The sequence below is a fragment of the Triticum aestivum genome, chromosome 7D (assembly GCF_018294505.1).
Source record: "Triticum aestivum cultivar Chinese Spring chromosome 7D, IWGSC CS RefSeq v2.1, whole genome shotgun sequence".
In the NCBI taxonomy this organism is placed as follows: Eukaryota; Viridiplantae; Streptophyta; class Magnoliopsida; order Poales; family Poaceae; genus Triticum; species Triticum aestivum.
The window spans coordinates 25,407,649-25,429,803 of record NC_057814.1 but is presented as its reverse complement, the minus strand read 5'-3'; the positions used below and the strand labels follow the sequence as shown (position 1 = coordinate 25,429,803).

General features: G+C 49.1%; 1 protein-coding gene across 1 annotated transcript in view; it reads right to left on the bottom strand.

Annotated features, from left to right (window-relative positions):
* Positions 1–8,919: 8,919 nt before the first annotated feature.
* LOC123170668 (uncharacterized) overlaps positions 8,920–22,155 on the bottom strand; it is a 30,115-nt gene continuing 16,879 nt past the window's right edge. Inside the window, exon 2 of the mRNA XM_044588480.1 lies at positions 8,920–9,320. Coding sequence (XP_044444415.1) covers positions 8,920–9,320 — 401 coding nt within the window. The remainder of the gene's footprint in view (positions 9,321–22,155) is intronic.

Below are 22,155 nucleotides of genomic sequence, written 5' to 3'. Positions count from 1 at the left end.
AATCAATGGCATATGTTTCTCCTGTTCTCATCGCCTTGGATTTGCCACGCTTTGTCGTACTCGATCCGGCCGAGCGCTAAAAAAAGAAAGAGAGTCGCGCGCGTTAATACATATGTATTCACATTTCAGTAAGTTTGTATCACGAGAGGCTCAATGTATATATATACCTCGCCGGAGGTGGTTGCTACTTGCAATTCGAGATCGTCGTTTGTTGACGGTTGACCTCCGTCGACAATGTCCGTTCCTTCACCTTCTTGATCATCGACAATGTGTGTTCCACCGTCAAGGTTCAGAAAAGAAGAGACTACATCCTCTTCTTGCTCATATTCTGAGCCCGGCACATAAGGAATCTCGTTGTTTATGATGCCCATTAAATAACGTTCACCCTCCGGATCCCTAAGCGGCTCGGCTCTATCGTCCGCCATATGTCACTCCTCCTGCATGTAGTAAAAATTAATTAAGTATAAAGGAATTAAAAAATAAGATTAAGGGGACATAGAGGAGGATGAGCGACGGTTTTTGCTTTCATCGTCCGCCATTTTTGCTTTCATTTCAGCCATTTTTGGAAAACAACAAAAACAGAAATACTTTAGATGTCAAACTGCATGTATAAGGTTGAAAACATGTGCCAAATGTTTCACTGAACATTTTGAGGTATTAAACATAATTTTTGGATAATTATTTAATTAGTTATGCCATTTTCTTTTAACTTTTCTTTTATGACCAGAATAGAAAATTGATGTTTTTCCTTTTCTTTTAATTAGTTATGCCATTTTCTTTTTCCTTTTCTTTTAATTAGGGGCGGTGGCGGCGGCAACTCGCAGGGCAGTTGCGGCGGCGGTGGCAGCGCAGGGAAGGGGCGGCAGCACGCGGCGGCGCGGGGGAAGGGGAGCGGAGCTCACTGGGGGGCGGCGGCGGCAGTGCAGGGCAAGGGCGGCGGTAGTGCAGGGCAGGGCAGGGGCGGCGGCGGCAGTGCAGGGCAAGGGCGGCGGTGGCAGCGCAGGGAAGGGGCGGCAGCACGCGGCGGCGCAGGGGAAAGGGGAGCGGAGCTCACTGGGGGGCGGCGGCGGCAGCGCGCAGGGGCAGGGGCAGCGGTGGCGGCGGCGCGCAGGGCAGGGCAGCGGTGGCGGCGGCGCGCAGGGCAGGGCAGGGGCGGCGGCGGCAGTGCAGGGCAAGGGCGGCGGCGTAGGGCAGGGGAAGTGGTTGCAGAGCTCACTGGGGGCGGCGGAGCTCACTGGGGCAGCGTGCAGGCTCGGGGAAGGGCGGCGCAGCAGTAGCCTGGCGGCGTCGGCGTCGATCGGCGTCGGGGCAGGGCGTCGGCGTCGAGAGGAGAATGGGAGGTGGGGGAAAATGTACTAAGTGCTGTATATATAGACAGAGCATTGGTCCCGGTTCGTGGCACCAATCGGGACCAATGCCCCCCTTTAGTCCCGGTTGGGGACACCAACCGCGACTAAAGGTAACTTTAGTCGCGGTTGGTGTCCCCAACCGGGACTAAAGGTTCTTTCGCGCCGCTTTCGTTCCCGCGCGGAAAGAGCCTTTAGTCGCGGTTCGTGTCACGAACCGCGACTAAAGGTCCTTTTTCATATACTTTTCATTTTAAAATCTTAAAAATACAAATAATATATCAAAAAATTCAGAAAAATAAAACTAATTCATTTTAAAATCTTAAAAATACAAATAATATATCAAAAAATTCAGAAAAATAAAACTAATTCATTTTAAAATCTTAAAAATACAAATAATTTATCAAAAAATTCAGAAAAATAAAACTAATTCATTTTAAAATCTTAAAAATACAAATAATATATCAAAAAATTCAGAAAAATAAAACTAATTCATTTTAAAATCTGAAAAATACAAATAATATATCAAAAAATTCAGAAAAATAAAACTAATTCATTTTAAAATCTTAAAAGTACAAATAATATATCAAAAAATTCAGAAAAATAAAACTAATTCATTTTAAAATCTTAAAAATACAAATAATATATCAAAAAATTCAGAAAAATAAAACTAATTCATTTTAAAATCTTAAAAATACAAATAATATATCAAAAAATTCAGAAAAATAAAACTAATTCATTTTAAAATCTTAAAAATACAAATAATATATCAAAAAATTCAGAAAAATAAAACTAATTCATTTTAAAATCTTAAAAATACAAATAATATATCAAATACAAATCATGCGGATTCGCCATCGTACGTTTTAATTCACATGATCCATTCAACAAAGTTTGGTACAATAAATTATTACACATCAGTTCTTCCCTTGTGTCACTACTAGGAAAAGGGCTATAGATGGAATGGCCACTAATGGCGCACTGTACATGTGGTGCGCCATTACTAAATACTAATGGCGCACCATGTGTCGGTGCGCCATTAGTGTGAAAATACTAATGGCGCACCACATCCACGGTGCGCCATTAGTAATTTTTTTTTAATTTTTTCAAAACTACTAATGGCGCACCGTGGGATGGTGCGCCATTAGTAGTTCAACTAGTAATGGCGCACCACCCCACGGTGCGCCATTAGTAATTATGTTTCAATTTTTTTTCAATTTTTTTTATTTTTATTTTTTAAACTACTAATGGCGCACCTGTGAGTGGTGCGCCATTAGTAATTACACTACTAATGGCGCACCACTCCCACGGTGCGCCATTACTAGTTGAACTACTAATGGCGCACCACTCACAGGTGCGCCATTAGTAATTTTGTTACAAATTTTGTTTGTTTCATTTTTTTTTGAAAAACTACTAATGGCGCACGGTTGGGGAGGTGCGCCATTACTAGGTGAACTACTAATGGCGCACCACCCCCACGGTGCGCCATTAGTAACTTGGCCCATTCCACCGAACGCACCCCCCCTGGACCGCCTTTTCAGTTTTTAAAAAAATAAAAGAAAATGATGGAAATGTCAAAAAAATAGAATAAAATAAGTTTCCCATGTGATATGTGGTCTAGTTGTTGGGAAAATTAACAAATATGAATTTCGACTTTATTTGCAAAATCTCTCTGGAATTTCTTAAAATGGGCATAACTTTTGCATACGAACTCGGATGAAAAAGTTTTTTATATGAAAAATCATCTACTCGAAAAGTTACATCCGAATTTAACCGGGGGAACCCCGTTAAACATTTTCAAAATCCTCAAAAACCTAACAGAAAAAAAGATACGGGGCTTTTAAGATCTGGAGAGGCAAAAAAATTCAAAAAAATCAAACTTACTAATGGCGCACTTGCCCATGGTGCGCCATTACTATCTTCCCGCCTTCAAAATTCAAAATAAATTAAAAAAATAAAAAAAGTTACTAATGGCGCACCTGCCCATGGTGCGCCATTAGTATCTTCCCGCCTTCAAAATTCAAAATAAATCAAAAAAGTAAAAAAAAAAGTTACTAATGGCGCACCTTCCCATGGTGCGCCATTAGTATCTTCCCTCCTTCAAAATTCAAAATAAATCAAAAAAGTAAAAAAAATAGTAATGGCGCACCTGCCCACGGTGCGCCATTACTATGCCGTATATATGGTTGGGCGTGTCCTCTCCTCCTTACCTCTTCATTCTTCTCCTCCACTCCACCTCTCCTCCACTTCATCTCCTTCTCCCTCCTCTCCGGTGAGCTCCTCCTCCCTCCTCTCCGGTGAGCTCCTCCTCCCTCCTCTCCGGTGAGCTCCTACTCCCTCCTCTCCGGTGAGCTCCTCCTCCCTCCTCTCCGGTGAGCTCCTCCTCCCTCCTCTCCGGTGAGATCCTACTCCCTCCTCTCCGGTGAGCTCCTCCTCCCTCCTCTTCGGTGAGCTCCTCCTCCCTCCTCTTCGGTGAGCTCCCCTCATGGTTTCTCCTTCCTCCTCTCCGATGCTCCGGTGAACTCCTCTCCTCTCCGGCGACCTCCTCCTCCTCTCCGGCGATGTAGGCGAGCACCTCTCCGGCGACCTCCTCCTCCACCTCTCCGGCGACCTCCTCCTCATCCTCTCTGGCGAACTCCTCTCCGGCAAAAGAACATGGCAAAAGAACGTACAAGATCCAAAAACAGGAACAAAATTTGAAATAATATCGTGCAAAAAAATGAGCCAAAAAAAACGAGCAAAAAATGGGCAAAAAAATCGCGATCCAGATCCAAATTAAAAAATAGCAAATGATACTAATGGCGCATCACTAAACAGTGCGCCATTAGTATGCCGAAGTTACTAATGGCGCATCCTGTTGTTGTGCGCCATTAGTATGCCAAAGCACCTGGGTATAGATGGCCCCCTAGGAGGCATACTAATGGCGCACTGTTGTATATACTAATGGCGCATCTGGGGTGCGCCATTAGTATACCAGATACTAATGGCGCACCAGTGGTGCGCCATTAGTAAAATATACTAATGGCGTGGCACTAATGGCGCACCACTAATGCGCCATTAATGGCCAAATTAGGTGCGCCATTAGTAGGCCTTTTCCTAGTAGTGTGTCCCTGCTTGCTTACGATTGTGCCGTATCCATGGAGCATCCTCATCATTTAACTTAATGGTTGGGTCAGTGTTCACTTTGAAGGGCGGAATTTCACCAAACATATTATAATCTTCTGACATGTCTGTCTTGTCCTCCACTCCCACGATGTTTCTTTTCCCTGAAAGAACAATGTGGCGCTTTGGATCATCGCATGATGTACTGATCGTTTTCTTATCTTTCCGTTTCCTCGGTTTGCTACTCATGTCCTTCAAATAAAAAACCTGAGCGACATCTTTGGCAAGGACGAATGGTTCGTCAAGGTAACCAAGATTGTTGAAATCCACCATTGTCATTCCGTATTGCTCGTCCACCTTTACCCCACCTCCTGTTAGCTTGAACCATTTGCACCGGAACAAAGGGACCTTAAAGGAGGGTCCATAGTCAAGTTCCCATATCTCCTCTATGTAACCATAATATGTGACCTTTTGCCCATTCTCGGTTGCTGCATCAAAGCGGACACCACTGTTTTGGTTGGTGCTCTTTTTATCTTGGGCGATGGTGTAAAATGTATTCCCATTTATCTCGTACCCTTGGAAAGTCGTTATAGTCGAAGATGGTGTCTTGGCCAACATGTACAGCTGATCTCCAACATCATTTTCATTCATTAAATGTTTTCGCAACCAACTGCCGAAAGTCTCCATGTGGGCCTTTCTAATCCAGGATTCAGGCTTCCCCGGGTTGTCCGAGCGTAAAATATTCTTGTGTTGCTCGAAGTACGGAGCCACCAAGCTGGAATTTTGCAGAACTGTGTGGTGTGCTTCAGTCATAGAATGACCGTCCATACATATCGTTGATTTCCTTCCGATCGTGCCTTTTCCACTTAGTCTCCCCTCGTGCCGCGATTGAGGAATACCAATCGGCTTAAGGTCAGGAACATAGTCAATACAGAACTCAATTACCTCCTCATTTCCATAGCCCTTGATGATGCTTCCTTCTGGCCTAGCACGGTTACGAACATATTTCTTTAATACTCCCATGAACCTCTCAAAGGGGAACATATTGTGTAGAAATACAGGATCGAGAATGGAAATCTCTTCGACTAGGTGGAGCAGGAGGTGCGTCATAATATCGAAGAAGGATGGTGGGAACACCAACTCGAAACTGACAAGGCATTGGACCACATCGTTCTGTAACCGTGGTAGATCTTCTGGATTGATTACCTTCTGAGAGATTGCATTGAGGAATGCACATAGCTTCACAATGGCTACTCGAACATTTTCTGGTAGGAGCCCCCTCAAAGCAATCGGAAGCAATTGTGTCATAATCACGTGGCAGTCGTGAGACTTCAGGTTTAGGTACTCTTTGTCCGCCATGTTTATTATTCCCTTTATATTCGACGAGAAGCCCGACGGGACCTTCATACTGCTCAGGCATTCAAAAAAATGACCTTCTCTTCTTTGGTAAGAGCATAGCTGGCACGACCTTGAAACCATTCCGGATGCCGGTCATCTGGGTCTTTCAAAAGTTGCTGGTCCTGCCGTGCTTCCTTTGTATCATTTGTCTTCCCATACACGCCCAAGAAGCTTAGCAGGTTCACGCAAATATTCTTCGTAACATGCATCACGTCGATTGCAGAGCGGACATCTAGGACTTTCCAATATTCTAGCTCCCAAAATATAGATTTCTTCTTCCACATGGGTGCGTGCCCGTCAACTCCCCGCGGAACTGATTGTCCGCCAGGACCCTTTCCAAAGATGACTTTCAAATCCTTGACCATATCAAATATCTCAGCACCAGTACGTTCCGCAGGCTTAGGCCCGTGATCTGCCTTGCCGTTGAAATGCTTGCCTTTCTTTCTTACGTTATGATTTCGGGGAAGAAATCGACGATGACCCAGGTACACGTTCTTTTTACAATTACCCAAACGTACACTTTCAGTCTCATGTAAGCAGTGCGTGCATGCATTGTATCCCTTATTTGTCTGTCCCGAAAGGTTACTGAGAGCAGGCCAATCGTTGATGGTTACAAAAAGCAACGCTCGTAGGTCAAATTCCTCTTCTTTGTGCTCATCCCAGACACGTACACCAGGTCTGCCCCACATCTGTAAAAGTTCATCAACTAATGGCCTTAGGTACACATCGATGTCGTTCCCGGGTTGCTTTGGACCTTGGATGAGCACTGGCATCATAATGAACTTCCGCTTCATGCACAACCAAGGAGGAAGGTTGTAGATGCATAGAGTCACAGGCCAGGTGCTATGGCTGGAGCTCTGCTCACCAAAAGGATTCATGCCATCAGTACTTAGACCAAATCTTATGTTCCTTGCGTCAGCTGCAAAATCTTTGAACACTCTGTCGATCTTTCTCCATTGCGTTCCATCAGCGGGGTGTCTCAACTCCCCGTCGGACTTACGGTCCTCTTTGTGCCATCGCAACGACTTGGCATGCTTTTTGTTCCTGAACAGACGTTTCAACCGTGGTATTATAGGAGCATACCACATCACCTTGGCGGGAACCCTCTTCCTGGGTTTCTCGCCCTCAACATCGTCACCAGGGTTATCGCCTCTGATCTTATAACACAATGCAGTGCATACAGGGCATTCATTCAAATTCTCGTATTCACCGCGGTAGAGGATGCAGTCGTTAATGCATGCATGTATCTTCAGAACCTCTAAACCTAGAGGGCAGACAACCTTCTTTGCTTCGTACATACTGGCGGGCAACTCGTTATTCTTCGGAAACATATTCTTCAACATTTTCAGCAAATTTTCAAATGATGAGTCAGCTACACCTTCCCGTGCCTTCCATTTTAGCAAATCCAGTGTGCAGCCCAGCTTTTTCAGACTATTATCGCATCCTGGGTACAACGACTTTTTGTGATCCTCTAACATGCGATCCAAATTCTCCCTCTCCTTGTCAGTTTCGCAGCGTCTCCATGCATCAGCAATGGTCCGACCAAGATCATCAGCGGGCTCATCATGTGCCTCTTCTTCACCTTCACCTAACCCTTCCCCACCTTCAGCATCATCCTCCATGAAAGTATCACCGAAATGATCATGATAGTTGTCATCGATATCATCCCCTTCTTCATCTTCTTCCATTCTAACCCCTCTTTCTCCATGCTTGGTCCAACAATTATAGCTTCGCATGAAACCGTGCCGAAGCAGGTGCATGTGAACGTCTCTTGAGGAGGAGTAACCCTTCTGATTCTTACAGACAGCACATGGACAGAAAATAAAACCTCGCTGCTTGTTCGCATTTGCCACTACGAGGAAATCTTTCAAACCCGTAGTGAACTCGCCGGAGAGTCGGGGACCGTACATCCATTGCCGATTCATCTGCATTATTATTATATAAAGTATATAATTAACCATCATGCATTTGTTAAACTAACTAGCTAGAAATAATACAAATTAAACAATGAACTACACACATGCATATTTTATCAATGACACATGAAAGGTTCAAGTTGCTAACCGCGATCGCGAAGGAAAAATAAATGAGAAAGCTCAAGTGTGGCTCGGACACTTCATATCATGTTTGTTTCATGCTCTCGGGCATTTCATCGAACACCTTGTGTGCATAGGAGGAACCAAAAGCAAACCCACCACCCCCCTTCTGAATTGTGGCTAAGTGAAGTGAGCTGAGTCCTATATATAGGGATGGGCCTTTAGTCCCGGTTGGCCTGGCCAACCGCAACTAAAGGCCTTCGGGCCAGCCTGAGGACCTTTAGTCCCGGTTGGCGAGGCCAACCGGGACTAAAGCCCCTCCCGTCCGCCAGCTGTCGACCGAGCGCGCTGGGCCCAGATAGTTGGTCGCGGGTCTCCTCCCGAACCGCGACTAAAGACCCCTTTGGTCGCGGTTCGATTATTTTAGGGACTAATGGGGGCGTATGGAAGCCTCTTTCTCTACTAGTGACCTGTTACGTACCACGAGCCATGTGAAGAAGCGGCATTGTAGGGGGGCCCGACACTTCCATGTTGCCTCCGCGGTTGGGGCTATCTCTCTTCCCATGAACTTGGCGGCGTACGCCGATCGGGCGGAGTAGTGGCCATCATGCTCCCAAGCCCATCTAATGGTGTCCGGTATCCCTTCTTGGAGCTGCACGCCCTTGACCCGAGTCCACAGGCTTATGAATTCCATGAGTGTTGGTGCGTCGATGTCCGGGCCAATGGTAGCTGCCCACGTCCCGTCAGTCATGCTACACATTAGATTAGACCCTATTGCAACTTATTACACCAATAGATGGTGTTCGCTGCAACGAAGAGTAGTACATGTCACATCGAGAGCCTCGACAGGCAGGTAAATATATATATTCATACTCACGCTGCTGCACTGCAGCTAGAGTTAATTCAACACAAATAAATTGTCATGGCAGGCATCAACCATGCATGGATCATCGAGCCTACTACAATACTACAGTTACAGATAGGTAGGTACCAAGCTAGCCAGGTCGACCTGTAGCCTTGCCCGCCCGCTTGATTGATCACACATGGGCCGGCGCGTCCAGCTTTTCGAAGCAGGGCACGTCGGCGGAGGAGTCGCCCGGGCTGACGGCGATGGTCACCGGCCAGCAGTAGTACGTGGGGAGGACGCTGGTGGTGGCCATCACCGTGCGGGTGGACAAGACCCCGCTCAGCTCCATCTCCGCGCCGGACACGCCGCGACCCTCGTAGAACGCGCGCACGTACCGTATCGGCAGGTCCTCCGGCGGCTCTAGCTGGGCCACCGCGGTCGCCTCGTGCGCCATACGCTGCGGAACGTCGATGGGCTGCGGCAGGTCAAACTCGGTGATCCTCGCAGTAGGTGACGCCGCCGCCGCCGACGCGTCCATGAGCCGGACGGTGAAGTTGGTGTAAACAAGGGTGGCGCGCCCGCCGGGGTTGTGTCAGGACCCTAGTGCTAACCCTGAAGATGATGGGGCGAAATAACACTTTCAGTTAAGCTTAAATGAACAAGGGAGCGCGTGACGCTCTGATGGCCACTCATCTTCCATCCAACGACGGATAACCAGCCGTACCGCTTCGTGAAGTTATGACTGCAGCGATGCTGTTGATCTTCAATCGGGCGGCTCCGAGTCACTGTTCAACCTTCTGGCAACAATTACAGTGATCCACTGCGTGCCGTTTTTCTTTACTTTCTTACCAACTTGTAAGGCTATAAAGCCCTCTCGAGAGAGACTTTGTGGGCATCGAATCATCTCTAGGGTTTCCCCCTTCCGCCGCCAGTGTTCCTGGTAGGCTAGTTCATCTTGTAACTCGCTTGTAAGCTTGAATCCTTCCTCTGAAAGTGCCAAGAAAAGCTAGTTTGAGCCCACTTCTCTGAATTTGGTCTGTCAGAACACCTTGGGTCTGACAATTGGTATCAGAGCCAAGTTTCTTCTCCTTGGAGGCGCGTGATCTGGTGCCGAAGTGGAGTTGGAGGAGCCGTAAAATCCTCCACTTCCCACCGGATAGGCTGGTGGCGGTGAGGCCTACGGCGGCGTTGGCAGCGGTGTTTAGCTCGGTACAGGTCTGGTGCGGGACGTGGTTGCTGAAACACACTGTTTCATTTGTAAAATCCTACCCTCCCTCCCAGATCCGATGTACTCTGGCGGCGCGGCGATGGCGGCGGTGTAGGCGGCGACAGGATCTACGGCGAAGGTCGGGTTGCAGCTGTTGTTGTGGTAAAATTTCCTCCTTTTGCCCGACGATCTTCAGCACTGAGGTCACTTGGCTTCCTGCCAGTTATAAAAAACCTCTCTGCTCGATCTCGTCTTCGGGATGGTTGGACCAACTGACTCGGCTTCCACAGACAACCTGGAAATACAGTCCTTGCAGCTCGATGTCCAAACCTTGCAGAAGAACAGAGAGCAAGACAGGGAAGATTTTGAGGACTTCAGAGACCATGTGCAAAATAACTTCCAGTCCTTACAGAAGACCCTAGGGAATTGCAGAGTTCTCTTAACAACTTCATCTCCGGGTTTCCCAAAGCAAGAACAGGAGCAAGGGGAGGAATAGGGCCAACATGACAGAAGGGTGGACAATGGGCAGAGAGATCAACAGCATGACAACCGAAGACTTATGACTCTGGTGAAACCTGCTAAGTACAACATACCTGAATTTGATGGCAGCACTACAAAAAAAAAGACACATCCGTGACATTTTGGGCCGAACAAATTTTTTTTCTGTCATACATATGACACTTCTATGACGATAATTGTGACAAAACCCGGTATCATCATAGATGTGGTGGGCTCCTACTTCTATGAAAAAAATCATGACAGAAAATGGGCTTTTCGTCCTGGGCGGGTCGGAGACGCAGCTGCATGACATTCTTTGGGCCGTCCATGACGGAAAAAACCGTGGTAGAAGCGAGGGCGAGGAAAGTTCGGGGAGTTCCCGGTTACGGTGGGAGGCCGGGGGCCGAGCGATGCCCGTTTCTCTCGTACACGTACGCGCGCGTGTGCGAGGCGTTGGCTCTAACCGAACCCGAGCGAGACGTTGGGCTCTAACTGAACCCGAGCGATTGCACTACAGGCTACGCGTTACTGAACCCGAGCGATTGATCGATGGCTGTTAACTGAACCCGATCGAGCGATTCCTTCGCTACTGCTGCTAACTGAACAGTGAGCATTGCTGGGGGGGGGGTTGGATGAACAGTTCCCGGTGGGGGTGGATGAACAGGACCCTGTGGTGTTGCCTCTAGATGAACAGGACCCCGATCGATCGAGCCGGTTGGGGCTGGATGAACAGGACCCCGTGGAGGGCAGGGTGAACAGAACCACCCCGTGGAGGGCAGGATAAACAGGACCACCCCGTGGAGGGCTGGATGAACAGTAGCCCGTGGAGGGTGGTTGAACAGGAGCCCGTGGAGAGGGCTGGTTGAACAGTAGCCGGTGGAGTAGCGCGTGGTGGAGGCTGGATGAACATGAGCCCGTGGATGAACAGCCGCAGGTGGAGGCTGGAGGAGGTCGACGGTGGATGAACAGTCGCCCGTGGAGGCGGGAGGGGGTCGACGGTGGAGATGGACAGTGTCCCGTGGAGTCCCGTTTTGCGGTACGCCACACCCCTCCCGATGAACAGGACCCCCGTTTCGACCGTCACGCTCCAACACAAGTCCATTTCCTCCGTTTTGCGGTACGCCACACCCCTCCCGATCAACAGGACCCCCGTTTCGACCGTAGGAGGTCCGTTTCCTCCATTTTGCGGTACGCCAGACCCCTCCCGATGAACAGGATCCCGTTTCAAACATGGCCGGTCGAACACAAGGCCGTTTCCTCCGTTCTACGGTACGCCAGGCCTCGTTTCCATCGGTTGTTCCGTCCAAGCCCTCCCGATGAACACGACGACGCATTCCGTTCCGACCCAGCCGGTTGGCTCCCCATGAACACGATGACGACGCTGTTTCTCCGTTCCGACCCAGCCATGTACGAGCCCTGGCCATACGTATGCGCGAGTAGGCGTTCGAGACCCAGCCCGTATGTACGTACGTGGCCGTATTTTCTTTGTTGCACACTGGCCGCTGTACCTACGTGTACATGCTACGTGCGCGCCTCTAGTACGACACGTGCGCGCCTCTACATCGACCAGTATGTACGTACACGTTCGCGACCAGAATGACAATGCTACGTACGCTTCGACCAGGTGGGTCCCGACTGTCAGGCACTTCCTTGCCTGCGAAGATGTAGCTGGTGGGTCCCAACAGTCAGGGGGGCGAATCGTTTTTTTCTCCCGGACGCACTTCCTTGCGTGCGAAGATGTAGCTGGTGGGTCCCAGCAGTCAAGGGGAAACATTTTTTTTCGCGAAATACAGTGGCCCGTCCGATGGGTCCCAGCTGTCAGGTGGAGGAATCATTATTTTCCGCGTAATAAGGAGGCACTTCCTTGCCGCGGCCGTGGACCCAGCTGTCAGCCTCTCCACGTACAGTCCACGTCCGATGGAAGTCGTTCCTTGACCACGTTGACCATGCTGCGCCGAGAGCACCAGGGCGGTGGACGACGGCGAGGCCTAGGAAGGGGACGACGGGGGTTCACTGGTTCGGCTGCGGTGTGAGGCTGCCGTCGCCGCAGGGCCTGGCCAGCGGTGGGAATAGTAGGGGGCGGTGAGGCCTCCGCGGCAGCACAGCCGGCCACGGGAGGCAGGAGCATGCGGCACGACCGGCACTGCTTTGGGCGTGGGAAGCACTACGGCCGTTGGATGGACATCGTACGGTCACTGGAGCTAGAATCATTCATATTGACTAAAGTTGACAAAGGCCCCCTCCCAGTCAACTTAGTAGGCCCACAAGTCAGCCTCCCACCATGGTGGGTCCCAGCTAGCAGGGGGAGTATTCATTTTGTGTGTGCGTAATATGGAGGCAATTCCTTGCGTGCGAAGATATAGCTGGTGGGTCCGAGCTGTCAGCGGCGGTAACATTTTTTTCGCGAAACACAGAGGCCCTTTCGGTGGGTCCCTGATGTCAGGTGGAGGAATCATTATTTTGCGCGTAATAAGGAGGCATTTCCTTGCGTGCGGTCGTGGACCCAACTGTCGGCCTCTCCACGTACAGTCCACTTGAGATGCATGTCGGTCGTTGACCATGTTGACCAAGCCGCGCCGAGAGCACCAGGGCGGTGGACGACGACGAGGCCTAGGAAGGGAACGACACGGAGGCAGGGAAGCCTTGACAGTTGTTTCCCACGCAGAGGGGAGTACGACTGTACGAGGGTTTACTGGTTCGTCTGCCGTCGCCGGAGAATAACAGCAGGTGTGGGTGAGTAGAGGGATGGCTAGGCCAGCGATGGGAGTACGGTGGGGCGGTGAGGCCTGCACGGCAGCACAACCGGCCGCGGGGAGGAGGGAGCAGGCAGTCCCGCCGGCGCTTGTTTGAGCGGCTGGAGCAAGAAGAGCAGAGATTGAAGAAGCACGACGGCCGTTGGATGGACATCCAACAGTCAGTGCTTGTGCGTCAACCTTTTTTTTAGGAAAGCCTCAAATCTGTGGAAAATAGCATACAACCCATCTGCCATTATTTCTAATAATTTACATCCCATTTGCTAATTCTTAAGGTTTTTTTGGAGCCAAAATTCTTTTTCTTAGCATTACAGCCCATATTGTGGCCATGGTTAAAAAATTATACGAAATTTTGCATATTTCGGTGCGGTCCGAACTGTTTTTAATCCCGAAATTTCTACTCACATTCAAACTGATTTTAAAAATAAATGTATATCAATATAAAATCCAACAAATTCTCCACGCATAAAAATTAATGTAATTTAAAATCTTGAAATGAAAAAAAGATATTTGAAACTAATTGCCGGTTTGATGTGTTTTAAAAATGTACAGCCCATTTCTCATTACTGATGGGCCATTTTCTCGGCCAGCCGAATGAAAGCTCTCCTCGTCTTGAAAGATTTGCAGCCCAACAGGCCTGACAAAGCGACTTACTTGGCAAATCACAAAAAAACTGGGCTGTGGCCGTGGACCCAGCTGTCAGCCTCTCCACGTACAGTACTCTTCCGATGGAAGTCGTTCCTTGACCATGTTGACCACGCCGCGCGGAGAGCACCACGGCGGTGGATGACGGCGAGGCCTAGGAAGGGGACGACGCGGAGCCGGGGAAGACGCGGCAGTGGAAGCCCGCGCGGAGAGGAGTACGAGGGTTCACTGGTTCGGCTGCGGTGTGAGGCTGCCATCGCCGCAGGGCCTGGCCAGCGGTGGGAATAGTAGGGGGCGGTGAGGCCTCTGCGGCAGCACAGCCGGCCACGGGAGGCAGGAGCATGCGGCACGACCGGCGCTGCTTTGGGCGGCTGGAGCAAGAAGACCAGAGGTTGAAGAAGCACTACGGCCGTTGGATGGACATCGTACGGTCACTGGAGCTAGAATCGTTCATATTGACTAAGTTGACAAAGCCCTTCGTCCCCGTCAACTTAGTAGGCCCACAAGTCAGCCTCCCACCAAGGTGGGTCCCAGCTAGCCGGGGGAGTATTCATTTTTTTGTGCGTAATAAGGAGGCACTTCCGGTGGGTCCGAGCTGACAGCGGGGGGAACGTTTTTTTCATGAAATACGGTGGCCCGTCCGGTGGGTCCCAGCAGTCAGGGGGAAACGATTTTTTTCGCAAAATACTGGTGGCCCGTCCGGTGGGTCCCCGCTGTCAGGTGGAGGAATAATTATTTTCCGCGTAATAAGGAGGCACTTCCTTGCGGCTACCGTGGACCCAGCTGTCAGCCTCTCCACGTACAGTCCACGTCCGATGGAAGTCGTTCCTTGACCACGTTGACCACGCCACGCCGAGAGCACCAGGGCGGTGGACGACGGCGAGGCCTAGGAAGGGGACGACGCGGAGCCGGGGAAGACGCGACAGTGGATGCACACGCGGAGAGGAGTACGAGGGTTCACTGGTTCGGCTGTGCTGCCGTCGCCGTAGAATAACAGGGGGTGTGGGTGAGTGGAGGGATGGCCTGGCCAGCGGTGGGAGTAGTAGGGGGCGGTGAGGCCTCCGTGGCAGCACAGCCGGCCACGGGAGGCAGGAGCAGGCGGCACGATCGGCGCTGCTTTGGGCGGCTGGAGCAAGAAGACTAGAGGTTGAAGAAGCACGACGGCCGTTGGATGGACATCGTACGGTCTCTGCAGCTAGAATCGTTTATATTGACTAAGTTGACAAAGCCCTTGGTACGTCAACTTAGTAGGCCCACAGGTCAGCTTCCGAAACGATGCGCCCCAGATGTCAAGGGGAGGAATCATTTTTTGGGTGGGTGAAGCTAGAATATCCGAGATTGAAGAAGAAGCACGGCATCTGCGTGTTGACTATAAGTTGACAAAGCCTTGCATACGCGTCAACTCTGTTTTTTTAGGGGACGCGTCAACTTAGTAAGGCCGTAAGTGTGTGGCAAAGAACTTATAGCCCATTTGAGATTTGTAAGAATGTGTAGCCCATTTTTGAATTCTAATGGAATTTACTACAACCCATTTACAGTTTGTTAAAAGTACAACCCATTTCAACCAACCGTTCAAAACAGAATTCAATAAAATTTCCCACATTTTGATGGGATCCGAAATATTTTTATCCCGAAATTTCTAGTCAGATTAAATACAATTTCAATATAAATTTATATTACGTAAAAATCCAACGAAACATTGCGCTCGCAACAATTAATGAAATTAAAATTTTCAATATCCAAAAATAATATTTTATAAAGTAATCACGTGTTTGGTGCATTTTTTTATAGTTACTGCCCAGTTTTTATAATTACATCCCATTTATTATTTCTTAAAGCCCATTTTCTTGTTAAGCCTAATGCATCCCTCCTAGGAAAGATTTGCAGCCCAGCGGGGCGGAGAATAACAACTTGACCTTGCCTGGGTATTCCTAAAAAAAGTATAGCTGGGCTAGCCATTTTCAGCTTGAAAAAAATTAATATCTGGGCTGGATATCTGGCCTGGGCTAGACGGGCCACAGCCCGCCCAGTTAATACCTGCAGCGATGTTTTCGTTGTTGTTCAGAGGAGAAAAATTAATATCTGGGCTAAACATCGAAAAACTCTGCAGTGCTCACACCTCAAAAACACAAATACTGCTCGAGCTGCTTGGTCCCAGCTGTCGGCCGCTTCTTGTGCAATTCTCTCGTTTATTGACTACTACATAGGTTGACAATGGTGTGGGACCGTGATGTCAGGAAACCAGGAGGAAGCAAAATAAATTATAGTTATATATATATATATAATAAGGAGGCACTTGCGTACGTGAGGCTATGGACCTGGTGGGTCCCCATTGTCATCCTCTCCAAGTAAAGTCATCTCCTCGCCCGCGCGCGCTTTCCGCGCGAAACAGTCAGCGCCGCCCGCCCCGCTTCCCGGTGCAGGCGATTGCTCCGCCTTCAAACGACACAAGTGCCGTCCGTCCGTCCATCTGCCGCCCACATTAATGATACGCGGTTGCCGAGGCGGCTACTCCGGCGCCACACGTCCGTCCCTCCGCCCGCCCACCATTGCTATATAAACTGCTGCGCCGGCCATAGCCGCAGTCATCCGCATCCGTTCCCTTTCTCCTGTCCACACCACTACTGCCCACCATGGCTTCCTCGCGCTCCAGCGCTCTTCGGGACGGGCGGACGATGGACCACAAGGAGATGGCAGCCATTGCTGCCGACCGGCTGGCCGGCAGGCAGCCGGAGGACGACGACGTCCCAATGGAGAACATGGTAGTCGACGATCCGGCGCCAACCCCCTCCTCCGCGCCATCCTCGCCGGTGCATTGCACCATGACCATCGGCGAGGCCCGTGCCCAATATATGGACAGGGTGAGGCAGATGCGTGAGGAGCAGTTCCGGGAGGCGCAGGCCGACGCCGCCTACAACCACCATCTCCTCCAGGAGCACCTGCAGGCGGAGGAGCAGATCACCGCGGAGCGGGCGGAGCAGGAGGCGCTGCTCGACTCGTACCGCTCCGCCCGCAAGGGCCGCCTCGAGCGCTGGCGGTACCGCATGCGGGTGACGGAGGCTGCGGCCGCCTACAAAGAGGCTAGCAAAGAGGGCGATGAAGCGGGCGAGGCGCTGTTTGGCGAGACCGAGGACGAGGCAGAGGACAATGCCGGCTCCGACGAGTCCCCGCTCCGCTGGCGTCGACGAGGCCCTGCTCCGCCGAGGCCCCGCGGCGCCAACAACGAGGCAGAGGACACCGCCGGCTCCGCCGAGGCCCCGCCCCGCCAACAACGAGGCAGAGGACATCGCCGGCTCAGCCGAGGCCCCACCCTGCCGGCAACGTGGGGGAGGATTTCCACCGCTCCGCTGAGGCGCCGCCCGCCGGCAACGAGACAGAGGACATCGCCGGCTCCGCCGAGGCCCCGCCCCGCTGCCAACGAGGCCGCGCCACACAGAAAACGAGGAAGAGTAGAACACGGTAGGTCGCCGCCGCTCGGGTCCAAGTAAGGCCACCGCTGCTACCCTCCGGTTGAAGCCAAGCTAGGCGGGTTGACCATTGACGGCCGGTTAGCTTCTTGGCGGCGACGTGGAGTCGGAGAGCTGCGCTGGAGAAGAACGCTGCTTCTACTTAACTGCTGGTGCAGTTGGCTGACTGACACGTGGGCCCAACAGGCCACATGTCAGTTACGCAACTGCACCTGCAGTTAAGTCACTGAAGCTTCTGTTCGGCTCAGCGGGACACAGGTGGGTAGCTTCGGTTAATTAATTATACCTCCAGCGCACCCCTTTTTAGTTGAAGAATGTATGAAATGTAATGAAATCCGGCATGTTTATATGAAATCCGACCGTGTATGAATGAATTTATTTCGATTAGTTCGAATTCCTGTATCACTGGCATTGGATGAACATGCAAAACAATACGTACTAGCATTATTCCCAGGGTGATCACCTCGTTTGCAGCAGTTTCACATGTACTCCCTCCGGTCCTTTCTAGTCTGCATACAAGTTTTGTCTGCAGTCAAAGTATCTCTACTTTGACCAATCTTATACAAAAAAGTATGTACTTTCACAATGTGCGAAGTAAAAAGGAACAGAAGGAGTACAAAGAGTTTGAGCAGCTTTTTAGCGTTTCTGTACATTGCAATCAAACACACAGGCCTGGCAATTCATAGAGAACATTCAAAACAATCGATGATTATGCATCTCAGCGACTCACATGTCAGAGGCAATATTTACTTCACAACTAAAGAATAAAGAAAAAATTGATCGACGCTGCTGACAGCAAAGGGCGTCCCATTCGAAAATATCAAACGCATGTCTTGCTAAAATCAATGAGCAAAATTTGACAAGGTTGTCCCATTCCAAAATATCAAATGCCTACGATTGTGGAATGGGCAGGGTTTGCCATCAGTTCGGACATTGACATGGCACCTCGTGCTAAATAAACCAGCTGTTCTTTTTGTGCAGTTCCACCAAAATCAACCAAATTCGCGCGTAGCTTGTATGATTTCGCCCTCATATGTTGCAACGCCTTGAACTTATCGGCACCTCCTTTCTTGTGGTGGAAATGAATGATTCGATGTATTCATGAACATTTTGTGCAGTTCCCATTGAAATCAAGCTGAGCACCCCTGTTTGCACAAATACAAAAAAGTGATTAGTATAAAGCAAACTGTACTATGAATTGACAGTTTCAACAGGCACATACATGGTCCATGTAGAGCACACTTTTAGAAAAATGGAACTCACCAGAAAGAATCCTAGAACAACATTGTACTCGCGCATCACAGCAAAAAAATGGAGATTTGTCAGTCCTTCTGAGCTGAAGTTAGTTTGGTCTTGTGGGGAGTAATGTAACCATCCTTCAACTGCTCCTTCTGATGAGAAGATAGACAGGGCTTCTTCATCCTGGCATAATCGGAACTAGTCACTTCACGTACTCCATATTCTTCTTCAGAGGAAGATGATCCTGTTGTGCAAAGACAAGAGGACTACTAAATGCTAGCATCCCTGTTTGCTCGAAAAAAAGGAAAGGAAATATTTAAAACAGCACAGATGAAGCACTTCTCAAGGACAATACCACTTTTTCATGACAGTATCTAAACAGTAGCACAACACCAATAGAGATGACAAAGCTCAATCATATGGATGAAATCAGTGGGCGAGTACCAACCTTTGTCAGGAGGCTTATTGTGTAGAGCATACAGATGAAGCACTTCTCCGGAACCATCTGTTGCTATCTACGGTGGTGGCCATGCTTACTATATACTCCTCGATTAGTTTAATGTTTCCAACATCTTCTTGTGCAGTTGCACTAAAATATATGGTATCTTCAAAGAAGATCCCTGTTTGCACAAGTAGAGATAATTACATATTACATTAAGAGTGGCATCAAATCAGTGGCAAAACAATTGCTCGTTCCAGCCATAGCAATAAATTAAGATGCAAAACTATATCATTACTTGTGTCATCACAGTTCCAGTGCTTCATTACAGCACCGGGAGTTGATTTTTGTTTTTCTTCCGCTTGTTCTTCCCCTTCATCACTTGGTTCAATAACAGACAAGCTTCGCCTTCAATGTAAGATTTGGCATGTCAATTAGGGAGCACAAGTATAGTACTAAACTTAATTTTCTGATGAAAGTGGCAAAATACAGGCCAGCAGTTGTGAAATATCCTTATCTTACCTCAATGGGATATTACGGTGCACATACAGATTGGAAGTCTTGTCTCCATTTCTGCAGTTCACTAAAATCAAGCAACATTATCGTACAAGTAGCACAACATATGAAAGCACACTGCAGAATCATGTGAAAGAAGGCTAGTACTGACCTCTCATGATGCGGAATTCAAACAACTCACAAGAAGAAGATCTGAACCAAATTCGCCTTAACGGATAGGAAGTAAGATCTCCTCTTGTGCAGTTCCACTAAGATCAAGCAATCAAGCAACGTTGTCGGTGTGACATTTTGGTTGAACTGCACAAAACACTCTTAAAACAAAAGTGTTTTGTGCAGTGCAACAAAAGGTCACAATGGCAACGAGGTGAAGTAGATAACCCTGTTTACACAGAGGTGCAAAGGAAACAATTAGTGGTCAATAACGGTGGATGACACAGAAGCCAACAAAAAGAAGCATCTACCTTATCTAAATGGGAAAGAAAGCAAGACAGTAGCATTTCTCAAACGGTGGCATTGATTAATATTAACATAGAGATTATATTAACAATAAAATTCGTTAAACATGTAATTTGCTTTTAACTGTGGCATTGCATCAATTTTCCAGCGGCATTATTAGAGGGTGTTTGTTTACAGGGACATTTTGGTGTAGGGACTAAAAAAACTCCGTGTCAGTCCCATCTAAACCAAACAGGAGGGACTTTTAGGGACTAAAAGTGGGCATTTGGGACTAAAGAAAGAAGACCCCGAGGGAGTCTTTTTGGGACTTTTTCCAACAGTTGCCCCTGCCACGCATCGCACCTTGTCTCTATTAGTTCATTACTAGGGGTAACATGGTCTTTTAGCATGTCATTTAATAACCTCTAGTCCATGTTTAGTCCCTGGAACCAAGCAGGTAGGGACTAGGGAGTTTTTAACCAAACAGGGCCTTAGATTAACAACAGCTAATGAGTTGCACGGGACAGTGGACGCACCAGCACCATGTGCATCTACCGATGTACTGTGGTCATGCACAGTCTGTTGCAACAAACAACAAACAACCAAGGAGCATATTTGTGTTGGTCCCAGTTTTGTTATCTTTAGATACCTTTCCCTATGTGAGCGCAGCAAATCTAGTCCTGCTCAAACTCTACAGCCTTGTCCCTTCCTTTCCTTTTGAACTAGTACTTTCGCCCCTTCCTTTCCTCTTTGAACCACGTCCTAGATTTATGCGATACAACTTTCCCCACTACTTTCCCTCATTCCTTTCCTCTTTGAACCACGTCCTAGATTCATGCTATACTACTTTCCCCCTTCATTTCCTCTTTGAACCATGTCCTAGATTCATGCTATATACAACTTTTCCCACTACTTTCCCCCACTCCTTTCCTCTTTGAACCACATCCTAGATTCATGGTATACATGCAGCTAGAGCAATGCATGTGGAGTAAGTAAATTATACCTTAAGGTTCTTGGGGCGTGGTTCGGTGGACGACGGGACGGCGGCGAAGAAGAAGGGGTCAGAGGCCCTCCCGCACCGCCGCTGGGTGGAAAGTGAACAGCTGTGCCGGTAGTCCCTCGCCGACGGCGACAGTGTTAAGACTCCTTCCCTTCCCGGCGGACGGATCCTGCCGGCTCTTTGAGCAGCAGTGAGGGGAGAGAGAGGCCAAAGAAGTCTTGTTTAGATCTGGAGAGGGCGAGAGAGTGTGAAGAGAGCAACTACAAGCGCTGAGGCTCCAGCGTGTATATATATACTGGAGAGAGAGTGTGAAGCATGCAAACCCTAGAAAACAATTTGACCAGTCAAAGAATCCACCCGAGGCCTCAAGTTTGCTGAGCGAACAGGCTAACCAGCTACACAACCCTCCCGTTATGTTCAACGAGAGGGAAATAACCTTTTATACATTCCTGCATTCGTGTGACAAGCATGCCGTGTTTTTTGTGTGTGTGTGGGAGTCATTGGGATTCCAATCATAATCGTGTCATGTGGCTTTGGTGGTAAGACTATCCACAGTGGTGCAAAAATAATGCAGCCTTAGTCACCTTACCTCTCTCCACGTAGTACGTTGGGTCCCACCAGTCAGAGGGTGAAACAAAAAAATTAATAAGAAAAATTAAAAGCGCCAGCGGTGTATCTTACCTCACACATCTCGCTACTGCTCGGGAACACTGTCCAATTGATCCCTCTGTTCGCTCACGTACTATTTTAAGTGAATCCTTATTATAACATGCACACAAATTTTGGGCACTTGTATTCGACTTAAGTCAGTGTGCCACCGTATCTCGTATACTTACTACTCCCTCCGTCTAGGTGTAATAAGTCACGTTAGAAGGTGCAACGGGACCAAGGTGCGTGCGTGTGTGTGTGTGTGTGTGTGTGTTTAACAGCATGTGTGTGTTAGAGAGAGCGACAGATCGACCTACTCCTACAGAGAGATGTTGTGTAGTGTAGTACGATTTTAGCCGCGAGAGTCGGTGCATCCTCTCGTTTCCGGGCGTGTCCGGTAGGGACATGTGGACAGCTGCCACGCCCGCTCCTGACCAGCCTGGCCCACCCAAAGCCCCTCCATCGCCCGCGCGCGCTTCCCGCCCGAAACGGTCAGCGCCGCTCCAAAGAATCGGTGCCGCATTCATGCCCGGGCAGAGCGGACGCGACCTCTCACTGGCGCAAGAGTGATGGTTGCTT